At 38.7% G+C, this 16,963-nt stretch overlaps 1 protein-coding gene and 1 long non-coding RNA gene across 4 annotated transcripts in view; one reads left to right on the forward strand and one right to left on the reverse strand.

The window, feature by feature from the left end:
* The window catches only part of LOC122560149, a 199,581-nt gene that overhangs the window by 120,958 nt on the left and 61,660 nt on the right, over positions 1–16,963 (forward strand). The gene's annotated exons all lie outside the window — the stretch shown is intronic.
* LOC122560145 (peroxidasin-like) overlaps positions 1–16,963 on the reverse strand; it is a 188,939-nt gene that overhangs the window by 63,411 nt on the left and 108,565 nt on the right. Inside the window, exons 1-4 of one of the 2 annotated variants that reach the window (XM_043710452.1) lie at positions 14,035–14,087; positions 12,801–12,970; positions 5,731–5,848; positions 746–915 (exon numbers count right to left, since the gene is read on the reverse strand). In XM_043710452.1, the coding sequence (XP_043566387.1) occupies positions 746–915; positions 5,731–5,848; positions 12,801–12,930 (418 nt within the window). In that variant the 5' untranslated portion in view covers positions 12,931–12,970; positions 14,035–14,087. Of the gene's footprint in view, positions 1–745; positions 916–5,730; positions 5,849–12,800; positions 12,971–14,034; positions 14,088–16,963 lie in introns of those variants that run through there. The other variant, XM_043710451.1, reaches the window with a different exon arrangement.

A 16,963-nucleotide genomic window follows, 5' to 3' on the forward strand; every position in this document is an offset into this window, starting at 1 on the left:
GATCAAAATTTAAACCATTAATATTAAGAAACTAAGAGATATTTTCTCACTGTCTGGTTGCTTGACTGTAATCTGTAGTCTATGAACTTATTAGAAGCTCTTGTGATAGCTTTCAAAAATGTAATGTTTTCCTTAATTAAATTTAACTGCAAAGATTAAATTTGCATCCATATTTCTTCATAGTGTGAGCCAAACAAAGATTCAAATGATAACAGATGTTTTAAAAAAGTCCAGGGAACAAAAATAAAAATCAATAACCTCATCTTAAAATAAACAGCCATCTTTATTATTATTTTATGAGCATCATCTTTTTTAATGTTATGTTAGGAGTCACACATTAAATCTTCAGCCAAAAGAACAAACTTGTCCTGCATTTAATGCTTAAAATATAATAAAAGTATGGTAGTTTAATTCATAAATTGGAACAAATGGAAAAATTAAAAAAAAAGGTTATTAGCATATGCAATGTTATACTACGTTGATTATTTTACAACAGAAGTCTTTGTTTGAAAGGGAATCAGATGAGCTTTTAACAAAAGGAAAAATATGAAATTAAGAAGTGGAGAAAAACTGCTTTCGTATGCTCCAGTTGAAAGCTAACATTCCACAGTTGTGTTGGTTAATCTTCTGTGTCATCATTTCTACAGATCTAGGACAGACAGACAGACAGACAGACAGGCAATGTAGAGCAGACAGTAAAATATAGAACAATATAAAATGTCTGAATATGTTTCCACTTCCTTACATGGTGTTCCAAAATAACGGAGAATTACTTCATTTGTCTTGACCTCTCCTGCGACGTTTTTAGCCATGCACTGGTAGGCACCCTGATCTGACTCTTTTATGTCCTGAATCATTAGTGTACCATCTTCCAATAGATTCACACGATTGTCATCTTCCATATCTATTTCGTTACTGAGGGGACACAAATAGGTAATGAAACAGCAACATAGGAGTTTGTGCATGATGTACACTAACTATATCCAAAATAATTAGTTCATCCAAGAACACAATAAAGAATTATAAATACAAAGTCAAGAATAAACATCCCTTATTGTTCCAGCCATGGATATTTCTGCAAATTATTCAATGTTAAATGACAGCTAACTGCTTTGCAGTTAAATATATATTATATTTGAATAATGTCTACTGCAATTAAGGATTTAAATATGCTCCAGCTTTCATACAAGTGACAATTTGTAAATTGAGAAAAAAGTAATAAACAATAGTTGAATTATATATTAACAAGATACATTGCAGATACATAAAATTTACATCAATCTTCAATGTTAAAGACATAGTTAACAAATACAAAGTAGGGCTGAGGATAGAATTAAAATGTATTAAAGTAACTGTAATTTTCTTAAAATGTATTGGACACCTGGACTAACAATATTTCATCTCTGGGTGTGTACAGCAGTAGGGACTGAACTCTAAGCCATGCTTTGGTTTATTTAGATAGCTTGTTGGATTTGAAATGGTTCACATAGACCAAAAAGAAGCCCTTAAGACATAGGAGTAGAAATTAGACCATTCAGTCCATCAAGTCTGCTCCACCACTTAATCATGGCTGATAAGCTTCTCAACACCATTCTCCCACTTTCTCCCCATAATCTTTGATCCTGTTGATACTCAAGAACCTATCTATCTTAGTCTTAAATATACTTAATGAGCATACAGTATGTGATATTGATGCTTAAAATAAATAAATTAGTCTGATTACATACACATTGCTGGAAGATTACCTTAGATGATTCACAGCACATGATCTTTAAAGGAAAAGGGTCACTAAAGAATCTCAACAGGATTTCTAGAAACAAACTTTGTTGATTACTTTGCAGAGGTGATGGAACAAAATTATAGAATGGTGGAAGCTTGGACTGTATTCTTTGCCTAGATTTCTAATGAGTTTTTGAAAAATTCTCATTTGAAAGGATAAGGAAAGTTGGAACCTTGTGCAATTGGCAAATAACTTATTGCATTCATATTAATGGAAAACATATGAACAGAGTTGCATTATAGAGGCTGATCAGAGGTATTGGTCTTCAGGTCATTCACTATCTTTACCACTAATCAGTGTGAAGGACTGGGCAAATAAAGAGAATTGAACCCATGTCTGACAAATTTATTTCAATCTAGACAATTTTAGCATGTTTCATTTGGTTAGGTTGACTTCAAACCAGCATACATCAAGGAACTATATATGTGAAGGGCAGCTGAGTAGGAGGAAAACCTGAGTTTACAGTGCATAATGGAGATCTAAGATCAAAGCTACTAATTAATCTACCCTGAAAACCTAGTCTATTCATATGTATTACTGGGAGAGGGAGCTGGTGAGCTCATTTGACTAGATGGCTGGTTTGCAGTGCAGAGTGACAACAACAGCAAGAGTTCAATTCCTGCACCAGCTGAGGTTACGATGAAAGGTTCTTTTCCTCAACCTCTCTCCTCACCTGAGGAATGGTGGTCCTCAAGTTAAACTACCACCAGTTGTCTCTCTTTCTCTGTCTCTAACAAGAGAATGGAATTTTTCTTTTATTGCTGAGAGAAGCAAGTATAAAACAAGAAACATAATCCTTTTTATGCATCAGAATTTGACCAAGCTGCATCTAGAATTCAATGTCCAGTTTGGTTTGTTCACAGGTTGGGGATCTCACCCCTGGAAAAAGAGCAGGGCCACTATCTAACTAAGTTATTGCCCTTAATTTGAAAAACCCACTTCTAACTAAGACCTTTTACTTTGGAGAAGTGAAGTGTTATTTTGAGGTAATGAATAATTAATGGCGAATTAATTGAAATGAGTTACCTACACTACACAGGTTATAGTGGACAATTATCAAAAGGAAAAAGAGAGCGACCAAATGATCAGTTCGCAAAATGAGGAAAGCAACCTTCAGCAATTACCCATTGCATGAGAATTCCAGATAATGGGTTACAGGATAACAGGACTCTATTGTTTTCCAAATGACGGCCGTACATGTTCCTGGGAAAGACAAGTATATAGTAACTAATGTTACCTCACAGTTGGCTCATTAACCTAGGGGTATGATTCTCACTTGAGGAGGAATTGTATGACGGTTTGTGAGAGATCTTGCATTCAGTTCCTGGACAAGCCTTTATTTACTTGGAGATGATGGAATAATGGTCAAAATGTTAGCTTTGCAATGCCACAGCTTTCAGTTTGTCTGTTGAGAGTTCAATCCTAATCTTGGGATCTGTTACTTAAAGGCCCATGAAATGCATTGGTAGTGCCCTCCCCTCTGAGCCAGAGGTCTTTTTTTCAAGTCCCACCTCGAAATGGTGCATTATAACATCTCTGAACAGGCTGATTAAAATATCTATAGCAGACCACTGCTAGCTGCACTGGTTATTCACTGCAGTTGCTTTTATTATCTTCAGGGCAATATTCCAGAGTTCTTTCCTAAATTGGTTTCCAATTTGTCCCTTCACCTTCCCCTTCCTAGGAGATTGTGACATGGTATGGACAGCAGATGTGAGTGATAATGGTGGTGGTGGGAGGGGGTTGGGTATAACTAGACAAGTCAGGGGTGACGGGCAAAGGGACTGATAGCATGAGAAATTTGTATTATGCCAGGATGGAACAGGGTTTGTAAAATAATTTATCTTTTCCTGTCCTCCCGTTTGTGTTTAAGATTTTTAAAGGTAGTTCATATTGAGAATATTAATTAAATGGTTGGAATATCTGTCCAGGGGTGATCAGGAATTTTAACCAGGGGAGGAAGGAAGGAGAGAAATAAAATAATTACTCTTTATAAAAATTGCATAAATGTTACATGTGTTCAAAAAGGACAGAAAAATGTTTAAAATCATTCTATTTTCTTATTTTGAAGTATTTGCTTCTGCCTTGTTGTGGGCCAGTGTAAGCATATGGAAGTATCACCCAACTGTATGAACTATTCAACAACATTGCAGAAAGCAAGCTTCATCATAAATATTCATGCAGTGCAGTAAGTACTTTCAAAAGGGCTAGTTATCAAGGTCCTTTATTCTGCACCTTCAATTTTTTATATAAATGTGAAGACTTAAGTTGTTTCACAATATTTCCATGTTTTACAATATTCAACTTCAAGTTCAAACAGCATCTTTTACCAAACAGTCCACATTTTGAAAAGCTCAGTTATGTTTACAAAAAAAGGCCACCCATAAATTCAACACTGCGGTATTGAAAACGGGCTATTGAATATCATACTAGCTAACACCTTGGAAAATTAAATATGATCCCAAAAAACAGGACAATGTAACAAGATAAAAAAGGATAGAAATTGCTTTTTTCACAAGTGTGTGCTGAGGCCATCCACTCGCTCAGTGGGTATAAAATATCATAGGATCTTTTACCAGCAGTGCATGTTACCAAGGCTAAATAGCAAGCAAAAATGGCTGCTGAAGCAGATCTCAGCAATCATATCACACCACTGCAAGAGAAGCATCTAGCTAACCCCAGCCATGACTGGCTGCATCCCTGAGCCTGTTTAAGGTCTATGTCATTGTAATAATGTCATTGTCTAGCCAAAACCTATACATATGCCAAAGAACAGGAACACGTCGATATAGTATCAATAGTTTAATTAAATGAAAATTTCCTGGGAATACACAGCAATTACAAATTAACTATTACATCAGTCCTTGAAGTCCTTCAGAACAATGTTTAGATCATTTCACATCTTTTTGGCATCTTTGAATACTTGCATCTTTGTCACAAGCTGTAATGATGAGTGAACAAGAATACCCTTCAAATTAAAATTTCTAAAATTTAAGTAAACCACTTTGGCTTCGTACAAAATGTTAAAAACAACCAGCTGATCTGAGCTACCTCCTGTCTGCTTTTCTGAGGCAGACCATACAGCACCTACTCGCACGCTTATGTTCACTGACCATGAAATGTGCTTCAAAGCTCACATGCTGTCCATCAGCAAGACTATCTTTCTACATATCTGTAAAATTATTCACACTGATGCCAAGGTCAGTCTGCTATATTTCCTTAAATCCTTGCTTACATTCTCTGGTGTTATGATAATAGCTTGTTGCGTGTTCCACTCCACCATTATTGGTACAGTCTTAAGCCTGAGAACAATCACGCAAAATCACTGAAACTCACTTTATTCTTTCCCAGTTTTAGAAATATCTTCATAACTTACCTATTCTGCAATACCTCAACCACTCAAGCTAAGTCTTCTAAATGCTATTTAGTGTCAACACGGTCTCCTCAAAGGATGTTTTGGTCCAAACAGCAGGCTGTTGTTCTCCCGATTATGCTGATTGATAGCTAGTCTCCTTCCCCCCCTTTCCATTACTGCATCTTTCTCCAATCTATAAGTGAAATTTCAGTTATTGCCTACTTTCTCATGTCATTATTATTTTTCTCTGTTCATTTAGAGTGGTTTTCAATGATTAGCCACTGTGAAATGTGAAAGAGTTACCCAAAGGAGACTTAACTTTTGCTATTCTGGCAGGCTGTAAGTACTTAATTAACATTTTAAACGACAAATGAAAAGGGACTCATGACTTCAAAGAGCAATTATACAAATTAAAGCTAATATGAAATCCCCACAATGGGCAGTATGATACATCAAGTAAGTTCACATCGAATGTATTGTGCTCATGTGTAGTTATTACATCATCTGTAGTCTTTACTAAAGCTGATTTCTGATTATGAACACCTAGGAATAGTTCAAAATTATGGTTTCTCATTGCATCTTCCATGATACTCACTTATTGTGCAGCCAGATGATATTGGGCTTAGGGTTTCCCTCTGCCCGGCAAGTGAAGTAAACGGTGTTTCCCAGAGTAACATCCACATCTTGTGGCTCAGAAGTGATGCGAGGTCTTTCTACAAGAAAAGAGGATTTGTGTTCAGTTCAAGTTGCTTCCCTGAAATCAAGAAAAGCCACAAAGGTAATTGCTCAACATTGGGAATTATCATTGTGCTGCTGACAAGCACTGATCTGTAACTGGACTGGAGCTTAAAATGAAGAAAATGAAGAACAGCTTCTCTTCTAAATAACTATTTTTACCTAATAAATATAAACTAAAAGTCCTCAATTTCATCTTCAACCAATAATTAACACAAGAGTGCAAAACCAGTTTAGATAGCTTGGAGTATGTAACAGCTGAGGTCAGTTGGTAGCAACCTTACATTTGACTCGGAAGGTTGTATTGAATCAGGATTTCAACACAATCCAGATGACATCTTGTTTCAGATTGGAGAACATTGCATTGCTGTGAATGTCTTTATAATTACCATCTGGATATCCAGATGGTTGGTTGACAAGGCTCTGTAATCTAGCCTTCAGTTCTCCCTCCAGGGATCAAACAACCTATAGGATCAACCCTCCAATGCTTGGACTCTATGCCTCAAAACCCCACACAATGACATGGGCTTGACTCCTTGTGTAGGGATCAGTAGCTGGTTCCCAGCTCTTACTCTATCTTTATATAGGTCTTCCTAACTATGCTCAGTGAACTGAAAGGAAAAACATTGTACAATAAAGTTGTGTTTTCACAAGTTGCCTAACCACAGATATGGGAGGGACACACATCAAAATTCAAAGCTGGAAGGACAGAAGTTTGAGTTACTAGAAATTGTTTTAAGTATAATCAGCTGCATGTGGATGATCAGATTATGATTGAGTTCAACAACCTCCATTGTATTTAAATAATGACTTTGAACTTTTGTCAATGTTATAATTTTTTAATAAGGTTGAACATCTTAAAAGCATAATATTTATTGTATTAATTACAAGGAAAGAAAAGGGGTTTTCACTTTTCATGTTCACAAAGTACTCCACAAACTTTAGGGAAAGAAGCAATTACAGTTAAACAGTTCTCCTCGATAAATTACACAGTAGATTTTTGTACAAATTCTGACGAGGGCAAGATCAATTAGGTTTTCCTAACATTTCCATTCAGGATAGATTACTTATGATGTGGACTAGGTTGAACTTATTTTAAGCTTCATTTCTTGCTCACATCATATTTGTATAATAATATAAATATTTTTTTGAAATTGAAATTCCTGATTATTGAGAAGGAACATGAATCAGTCAAGCATTGTTGATGGGTGTTCAATCCTGAAGAAAAACAAAAAGATTAAAAAGAAGTAGGGGGGATAAAAGAAAAATTGCTCAATTCAACACAAAGTAAAAATTAAAACAGAAACTCTACCCAACTTGCAAGGCTCAATTACTCAATAGTTTGTCTCTGAGACCACCAGTAGAGACCAGAGTTGGGAAAGAGCTACAGAACAGAAACAGCCTATCCAACCTTACCTCATTCATAAAACCTTCCAGTCCAGGTAGCATCCTAGTAAATCTTTCTTGTTTAATTATATCCTTTCGATAGTAGGGCGACCAGAACCGCATGTAGTACTCTAAATTTGGCCTCACCAGTATCTTATACTGCTGCAATAAGACCTCCCATCTCTTATATTCATTGTTCTGACTGATGAAAGCAAGCATACCCAAAGCTTTCTTCACCACTCTGTCTGCTTGTGACTTCACTTTCAAGGAGCTACGAACCTAAACCCTTGGATCTCTCTGTTCTATAACACTGCCCAAGGCCCTACCATTGGCTGTAAATCCTACCTTGGTTTTGTTTACCAAAATACAACACCTTGCATTTATCTAAATTAAACTCCATTCCTCATCCCACTGGCCAAGTTGATTAAAATCTCACTATATTCCCAGATAACCCTCTTCACTGTCCACTACATCACCAATCTTGGTGTTATCTGCAGATATACAAACTATACATCCTAAATTCTTATCCAAACCATTTATATAAATGACCAATAACAGTGGCCCCAGCACTGATCTTTATGGCACACCGTTGATCACTGGCTTCCATTCTGAAAAACAACCCTCTTCCACCACCCTCTATCTTCTACCATTAAGCCAATTTTGTATCTAATTGGCTAGCTCTCCATGAATCCCGAGAGATTTAACTTTACTCAACAACCTATCATGTGGTACCTTGTCAAACGCCTTGCTTAAGTCTGTGTAGACAAAGTCTACTGCTTTGCCTTACTCTACGTTGTTGGCCACCCCTTCCAAACAAAAACTCAATCATATTCATGAGATATGATTTCCCACACACAAAGCCATACTGACTACCCAAATAAATCTTTGCCTCTCTAAATGCCTATAGATCCTGTCTCTCAGAATCCCCTCTAACAACTGATCCACTACAAATGTTAGACTCACCGGTCCGTAGTTCCCAGGCATTTTCCTGCAGCCACTTCTTAAATAATGGCACAAGATTATCCACCCTCCAATCTTTAGGCACTTCACCCATGGTAGTCAACAATACAAATACATTTTTTGGGCCCCACTGACAGGATGGAGCCAAGCTGAAGTGGTAGCTCTTTGGTATATAGTCAATATAGTGCTCAACATTGATACTGAATCCTATGATGTCTCAAGGCATCAAGCTAAAAATGGGCCAGGAAACTTGCTGATTACCCCATACCATATTGCCTGAAGGAGTACTTCATTTGAACATGGAGAGTTGAAAGGGTAGAGAATGTCATCTGAGTATGTGGCTTCAATATTCATCACCAAGAGAGGTTCCACAGCACCACCTGCTGACCAAGGCACCTGGTGTAGAGGGCCAGACTTCAAACTCATCTAGCATTATATGACTAGGTATCCATTAGATGTAGTGGGCCCTGAGCAGCAGCAGAATCATACTCTGCATGACTTAGACAATCTGCAAACTCACAGCCCTGCATATCTCCCAGTCTATAGTTACCATCAAGCCAGGGACTCACCCTGGTTCAATGAAGGGGCAGAACGACATGCCAGGAGTAGCACCAGCCAGACTTCAGCAGGAGATGACAACCTGCTGAAACTCTTGTGGTCTTCAGCTACAAACAGGACAACTTGCATGCCAAATAGCATAACCAACCCCACAATCAATGGTTTGGATTTATCTCTACAGTCCTGCACATTTAGTTGGACATTTTGGTGGACAATGAAACAAACTTATTGGAGGAGGAGGCTGCTCTCCAACAACTGAATCCTCTGTTATCAGGGAGCCCAGAACATCAGGGCAAAAATAAGACTGAAACAGTGGAGTTCTGTGGTGATGATGCATTTCAACCTCATCTAGTGGCTCCCAGCATTATAGATACCAATCTTCAGAAAATTTGATTGACTCCACACATGGTCAAGAAATGGCTGTAGGCACCGAGAGGATGGACTTTTGGCTCAAGAGTCTAGAACTAGGGAATATGGTTCCATATGTCTGTCAATGATGAAAATGGTGAATCTCTCAAAAACTGGACATCCTGCCATTGAATACTCCATTTCTAATTATTAATGGGGGATGGATTTGGGGACAGCCCAGTCTTCACACATGCAGGGTTCAGTGCAACAGCTACTGAAAATGTGTTGCTGGAAAAGCGCAGCAGGTCAGCCAGCATCCAAGGAACAGGAGAATCGACGTTTTGGGCATAAGCCCTTCTTCAGTGCAACAGCTAGCCAGTGAAATGATTAATTGTTGTATCCCTTTGATGGAGAAAGTGTGTGCAAAACAGACCAAGTCAGAGCAGGTCTGTTTCAGTGAATTTATTCTGTATAACCAGGGTACCCTTTTGGATATGATCCCAGGACACATTGTGGGGAGTGGGGTGTGGTGGTGGTGGGGGGGGGGGGGCACGCGGTGCGCGGTCTGGTATATATGCAGTGAAGGTCTGATGCACTTTAGGTGGGTCAGGTACTCAATGGAGTTGTTGTAAATGCACAGAACATTGCCCAAAAAGTGTATAAACTCACCAAAATCATCTAAGCTGTCAAAGAATCTAGAATACAAATGGTTCTTTACATGAGAGATTCATTGAAGGAACTGAATTTTGTTTTAATCAGAGCATTTTTTTTAAAATTGTGATGTCATCAATAGGGACAAATAAAGTTATGTTAGCATGACTCCTGAGGTTTCCCCATTGTGGATAGTAGGTGGTCAGACACTAAGTTGGCATAAGAGCTATAAAAGGGCAAAGGTGGTGAGTAGAGGAGCATAGACTAGCAAAGGGAGAAACGAGAGATTATGGAGATGAAGGCAACTGGGCACAGTGGCATAAGTTCACAGAAGGGTTAAAAAAGTGGGAGTACAGTGCGAAAGCAAGGTACGGAGGGTAAGGAGTGGCAAGGGATAGCATGTTGGGGATTGGGGGAATCTGTCAGGGAAGAGAGTTTGTGAGGAGTTCTTATATAGTAGAAAATAACTATTTGAACAGAGTATAGGTTCACACTTTTAGTGAGAGCTTTATTTGAGTTAGCCAGATGCCATTCTGATTACTAGTTTCCATAATTACACAATCTGTTCAATCCCAAATAATTCAATTAATACATCCATCATTTGTCCCTTTAGGTCTCTGACATACCTTCAGACCATATTTGATAATAACAGGGGTGAGGGTTTGAGGGACATTTTTGGTCTCATTCCTTTTTGGTTGAACTGCAGTACAGGACTGTGCATGGAGGCAGACTGCATTCACAGCAAGAAACTCATGCTTTGGAGTTCACTTCAGGGAACCTGCCATCCCAGAACAAAAACCTGACCTTCCAGGCCAATTATTATCCCAGGTAAAGTTTGAGAGGATGGGAAACATCCTGTCTTCATGTTCCTAACTGCAGATGAAAATTGGGGCCATAGACTCAAATCAAGGGTTGGTCACAGAGGTCTGTGAATCTTTTGAATTCTCCACCCCAGAGATCAATGTGTCTTCAGATAATTAGTATATTCAAGAATGAGGGAGATGGTTTTTAGACTAAGTGAATCAAAAGATAAGGGGCTCAGGCAACAAAGTAGATTCAAAGTTAAAGATCAGAAACAAGGCTATCAAATAATAAAGCACGCTCCTCCTACCTTAAGTTATGTTAATTATCAATAATTAGTAACTTTAGCTTATCCTCTTAAATGGGATAAGTTAACTTGGGTTTTCAACTTTCCTGCACTTTTCTGAATCAAGTCGAGACACAGATATCATCCCTTATTACGCTAATGCATACTGTAATGAAGATGAAATGCACCAAATGTTTATAAAGATTAATTGGCATGTCCTGATGAGAATATGCTCTTGTTTTTTTCATCAACCCTGCATATTGTACTGTATTTAAGAATCCGCAACAGATTCTTCTCCTTAAGAATATATTCATTTATTTCTGTACCGTCATTACCTGTTTATCTTCCCCATTTTTATGGATTCCCTTTTGCTCTACATTAACCAATCCCACACATTTCTTGTCCCATTTCCTAACCTATACAGAACCCTCTGCACCTGATCTGTTTCTTTCTTAAAATACACCCTCCAAATTTTAAATCATTAGCAGACTTAGAGAATAGCATAATTTCTTCCAAATCATTAACATACGATGAAAACAATGATTCTAGAACAGATCCATTTGACATCTGGACTTAGCTACTGTTGCTTTACCAACTAAATCATTGGTTTTGCAGTCCAAATGTTCCTCTTAATTCAAATCATTCTATCACATGAAAAATCAATGTCTGCATCAAATGTACTGCTGAAGGTTTTAAACCTATTGAGTTCATCTGATTAGCTAACTTAGCTCTATACTCAAAAAAAAGTCTAATAGTCAGCAAAACCTGTTACTTGCAAAGCCACATTCACTACTTATCACATTAGTTTTCGCCTAAAACGTTCTCCTTTTTGAATCATTTTTATTAATTTACCCACTACTGATGCCTGTAAATTCCCTGGGTACTCTTCCTTTCATGGTTTTTAGAAATTCTCCTTTTTTCTCCAGTATTCTTATACAACATCTTTACTCAAATGTTCCACTTACAATGTATTAAGATAACGTTTCCAAAGCTTTTTAGCAACCATCTTTTTTTCTAGGAAATTATGTACATAAAAACATTTTTAAAATGTTATAATCCACAATAAAACAATCAAAGCTAAACTATTCAATTGCTTTTATTGCATTTGAAAATTTGCCAGGGGTATTTATATCCAGACTGTCTCTTGCATACAGTATCTAGGAATTCAGTTGATGAGTGTCCCCACAATATGTCAACTCAGATGAGCAGGTAGCAGAGGAAATCTCCCAGTATGCAGAATGAAGAAAACCCTCTGTTTACTGGCCCTCCATAAACATTTGAAACCACCTTCCTTCTGCATTCAATGATCATGGCTCAAAGCTCCCTGCCATCTGATGAGAAACATAGATTAAAATCCAGAGTTGTTACTGTCAAGGTACTCTGTCAAGGTAACTTCCACATTATCTCCTTGTGTAAGCAATAGATTAAAGCTTGAACTTCAAACTTTGCTCTAACTTTAATATCAGGTGAATAGTTACTACAATTGCAGATTAGTGATATATAACAAAAATTAATCAAGCAATCCTGCAACTCTCACCAATCTCTGTCTCAGTCTAAAATGTTCCTACTCCATGTCCCAGCTCCAGACCACTTTCACTACAGATCCAGTGGCGACTTGCTCTCAGCTCTTACAATTCAATTTTGGGCCTCAGCTCAAGGATCTCAATTCGTCAAATTCCCTCCATTGCTGCATAAATGTCAGCCTCATGCTGTGTTCCTGAAGTCCTACTCCAACTCGCACTATGCTGAATGAATCCATTCACTCAGCCAGTTACACTGAGTGTTACACAGTGTTACACTGACTGACTGATTGCTTGCTTTGCTCCACCCCCCACCAACTATTGTACTCCCTCTCCCTGTGGGCAAACATCCATGAAGAAACCCAGAGGATAGTGATTAGTTAACAAAACAAAATAATGGAGACAATTTAATTTACTTACCACAATTAAACTCCTGCACTGTTACTGTTGTAATCGACCGTCCCTGCAATCTACTGGGATGCTCACAGGTAGCAGCTGTCTGGGCATTACCATGTTCAGCATATTTCTTCAGGAGTTCTGCCAGCCACATTAACTCACAGTCACAGATCAGTGAATTGGAGTCCAAGCGACTATAAAATACAATTATAAAAGAAATATTACAAAGTTAGAGAACAGTTCATAGGCTACACAGGTAAATTGTTTAGTGAGTGTGTACTCGTGAGATTATAATCCAATTTTTGTTAAACATCTTTGAAGATTTAATCCTGTCATAAAGAATTTCCATCCCACTTGAATATCATGCACAACTTAAAATCTTGTTTTTTTTAAGAAGCATATTTATATTTGCTGGTTTTGTTTCAATTTAGTGCACCTTGACATTCAGGAAGAGTGCTTACCACTTATCTCTTTGATGAATCAATCCTGATTAAGAATATCAGCAATACATCCAGCCTTATCCAGTCCATTGTTTTCCTGGCTGTTCTTCCATAACCTGCCCTCCAGAAGCTTAAGCATAAGCAAATGCAGGTCACAATTTTATACCCCCCCCCCCACCCCCAGTGCAGGCTGTGGAGAGGGTGAGAGTGATGGGCATGAAATCGTGAGAGATGCTGTACCCACCATTCACCCACCTCCATTGGGAAAATGTCAGGTGGCTCACTCATCCTTGGATAATTGAGGATTTTAAGTGGCCAATTAATTTTTATCAGTGAGGAGCATGGTAACCTTGCTGCAGTCTTGGGGAGGAGTGGCATTCTTCTTGTGCCTAATGGGGAGTAGACCAACAAAAGGATCCACCCCTCCTACACCAGCCTATCTGCTGGTGCCCAATATGACCTTTATGACTGGCCCAAGCAAAGCTGCACAACTGATTGATCCTCCCACATCAGGAAGAGGCATGATCTCAGGCAATTAATTCCCCAAATGATCATAAAGTCGGGTTGTGGCTTCTGCGGCCAGTGGAGATGGGCTTTCCCAGTATCTTTTCAGCCAGTGGGTGGGCCCACTTCCTCCATGTCAAATGCAGCTCACAGTGAACACAGCCTTGTCATACAAATTAAATACCCACATGCTACATTCTCATGGCTACACTCAAATTCATAGCAATTCCTGAAGTGTAGCCATGAAAAGATCCATTTACTCAATTAACAGATGGCAATATAACAAAGAAATTTGCAACTTTGCATTTACTCACTTTTAACCAAGTTTTGTAATTTCTGTGCTGAGTAATAAACAGCTTGTTTTTTCCAGAACAGATGAACTGTGATCATTAGTCAGCATAATTGATTGTGTAGGTTTTATAAACCCTCCTGTCAATGACAGATAGTGGATCAATTCGCAAAACAGCTCAGCAGGAAAGATTTCTATTGCCTTGTCACCACATCTAAACCTGTAGCTGAGGGTAGATTCATGATTTCAATTTTGAGGCACTTAGTGAATATATTAGTACAAATTGGGCTAAACAAAGATAGCGTTTTCTTTGCAGAGCTGATTAAGTAAAGGGAATGACAATAGTTGTGCTCCCAGCAAGGGATTTCTACTCTGTCTATGCTGCTTTACTGTTACAGTACTGCAATATTGGTCCTGCTAACTCCCCACTGACATGTCGCATGGCAGTTCACCAAAGCAAATCTATTGGTTTTGCTAGGGCTAGCCACTTAAAATACATGAAACATTGGCAGACATGTAAACACAAGGAAAACTGAGCTTACAAATTAACCTGCTCCACAGAAGTTGAATTTAACAGCATAAATACCAGGAAATGGTTTGTGGATGCAGGCTCCTGGAACCAGACTTAAAAGAGAAATATAAAACCCAGTTAATTGATGGGCATGTAGCCAACTGTCTTTCCAGGTTCCAGTGAAAATAAAATGGAGTAGGAGTCATCGAGTCATATAGCACAGAACCAGACCCTTCGCTCCAACTAGTCCACGCCAACCATGTTCCCAAATTAAACTAGTCCCTCCAAATCTTTCCTACTTATGTATCTGTTCAAAATGTCTTTAAGTATTGTAACTGTACCTGCATTCACCAATTCCTCTGGCAGGTCATTCTGCAAACTAACCATTCCTTTTTTTTTTATCAGATGAATATTTGCTTGATCTATAACCATCTTGTCCTTTTTTAAAACTTTTTCCTTTCACATTAAAAATATGCCCTGAGTTTTGAACTCCCCCACTCACAATCATGAGGGCCATAGATAAACCTCTGTAAGGTCACCTCTCCCCTCAATCCATTATGTTGCACTTAAAAAAAAAAGCCCCAGCCCCTTATTTTAACTCAAACCCCCCATTCCTGTCAACATCCTGGTAAATCTTTTCTGAACCCTGTCCAATTTAATAATATCCTCCCTATGACAGGGTGACTAGATGTGCACACAATACTTTGGAAGAGGCCTTACCAATATCCTGTATAACCACAACAGTACATCCCAACTCCTATACTCAAAGGTCTGAGCAATGAAGGCAAGTGTGCTGAACGCCTTCCTAACTACCATATCTACCTGTGATGCAACTTTCAAAGAATTATATACCCGAACACTTCAGTCTCTCTATTCTACAACATTGTCCAGAGCGCTACCATTAACTGTATAAGTCCTGTCCTTGTTGGCTTTACCAAAATGCAATACCTCACACTTATCCAAATTAAACTCTATCTGCCACTCCTCAGCCCATTGACTCAAGTGGTCAAGATCTCTGTAATCGTGGATAACCTTCTTCACTGTCCACTATGCCACCAATTATGGTGTTGTCTGCAAATTCACGAACCAGCCTCCTAAATTCTCATCCAAATCATTTATATAAATGACAAAAAGCAGTGTACCATGTACCGATTGCTATGGAATACTGCTGGTCACTTGTCTCCAGTCTGAAAAACAACCCTCCACCATAACCACCCTTTGTGTCTTACCGTCAAGCCAATTTTGTATCCAACTGGCAAGTTCTCTCTGAATCCCATGTGATCTAACTTTAATAATTAGTCTACCATGAGGAACCTTGTCAAAGGCTTTACTAAAGTCCAGCTAAAAAACAGCTACAGCTCTGCCCTCCTCAATCTTGGTTACTTCATTTAAAAACTCAAATCATGCTCGTGAGACACTATTTTCCTCACACAAAACCATACTGCCTATCCCTAAGCAATCCCTTCCTCACCAAATACATAGCAATCCTATCTTTCAGTATCCCCTCCAACAACCTATCCACCACTACTGGCAGACTTACAAGTCTATAGTTCCCAGCCTTCTCCTTACAGCCTTTCTTAAATAAAAAGCCAACATTAGCCACTCTCCAGTTCTCTGGCACTTCACCCATGGTTATAGATCAAGCAAATATTCATCTGATACTGTCACATGGAATGCCAGTACATTGTGGGCGGCACGGTGGCACAGTGGTTAGCACTGCTGCCTCACAGCACCAGAGACCCGGGTTTTCAATTCCCGCCTCAGGCGATTGACTGTGTGGAGTTTGCATGTTCTCCCCGTGTCTGCGTGGGTTTCCTCCGGGTGCTCCGGTTTCCTCCCACAGTCCAAAGATGTGCAGGTCAGGTGAATTGGCCATGCTAAATTGCCCGTAGTGTTAGGTAAGGGGTAAATGTAGGGGTATGGGTGGGTTGTGCTTCGGCGGGTCGGTGTGGAGTTGTTGGGCCAAAGGGCCTGTTTCCACACTGTAATGTAATGTAATGTAATGTAATCCCAGAACACTCAGCCACAGTACTACAGATTATCTACAGAGAATGCTAATCCTCATTATCCATGGATAGTCACTTTCAACATCAGCCTCAGCTTCAGGTTTCACCTTTCTGTAGTTAATACTCAGCATTTCTGAGATTTTTGGGTTTTCCTAAACTTCTGCCATAATGTAGTAAAATGATAGCAATCCTGGAGAAACTGCATTTATATAATTGCTCTTGGGTTTCCATCCACCTTGGCAAAATAACAGCAAATCCTGTGGAAATTCTATTCTTCATGGTTTGACCAACAGCTGTGTAAATTCAGCATCTCATTGAAAAATCCATACCTATCTTTGTTAACACAGTGGTTTTGGAGTGGGAAAGCTTTAACAATTTCTTCCTTGTTTGTTCTTCATCCAATGTGGGCGCACCTTCCTGGAGAAGGCGGTGGTGAA

Source organism: Chiloscyllium plagiosum, chromosome 20 (assembly GCF_004010195.1).
Source record: "Chiloscyllium plagiosum isolate BGI_BamShark_2017 chromosome 20, ASM401019v2, whole genome shotgun sequence".
NCBI lineage: Eukaryota > Metazoa > Chordata > Chondrichthyes > Orectolobiformes > Hemiscylliidae > Chiloscyllium > Chiloscyllium plagiosum.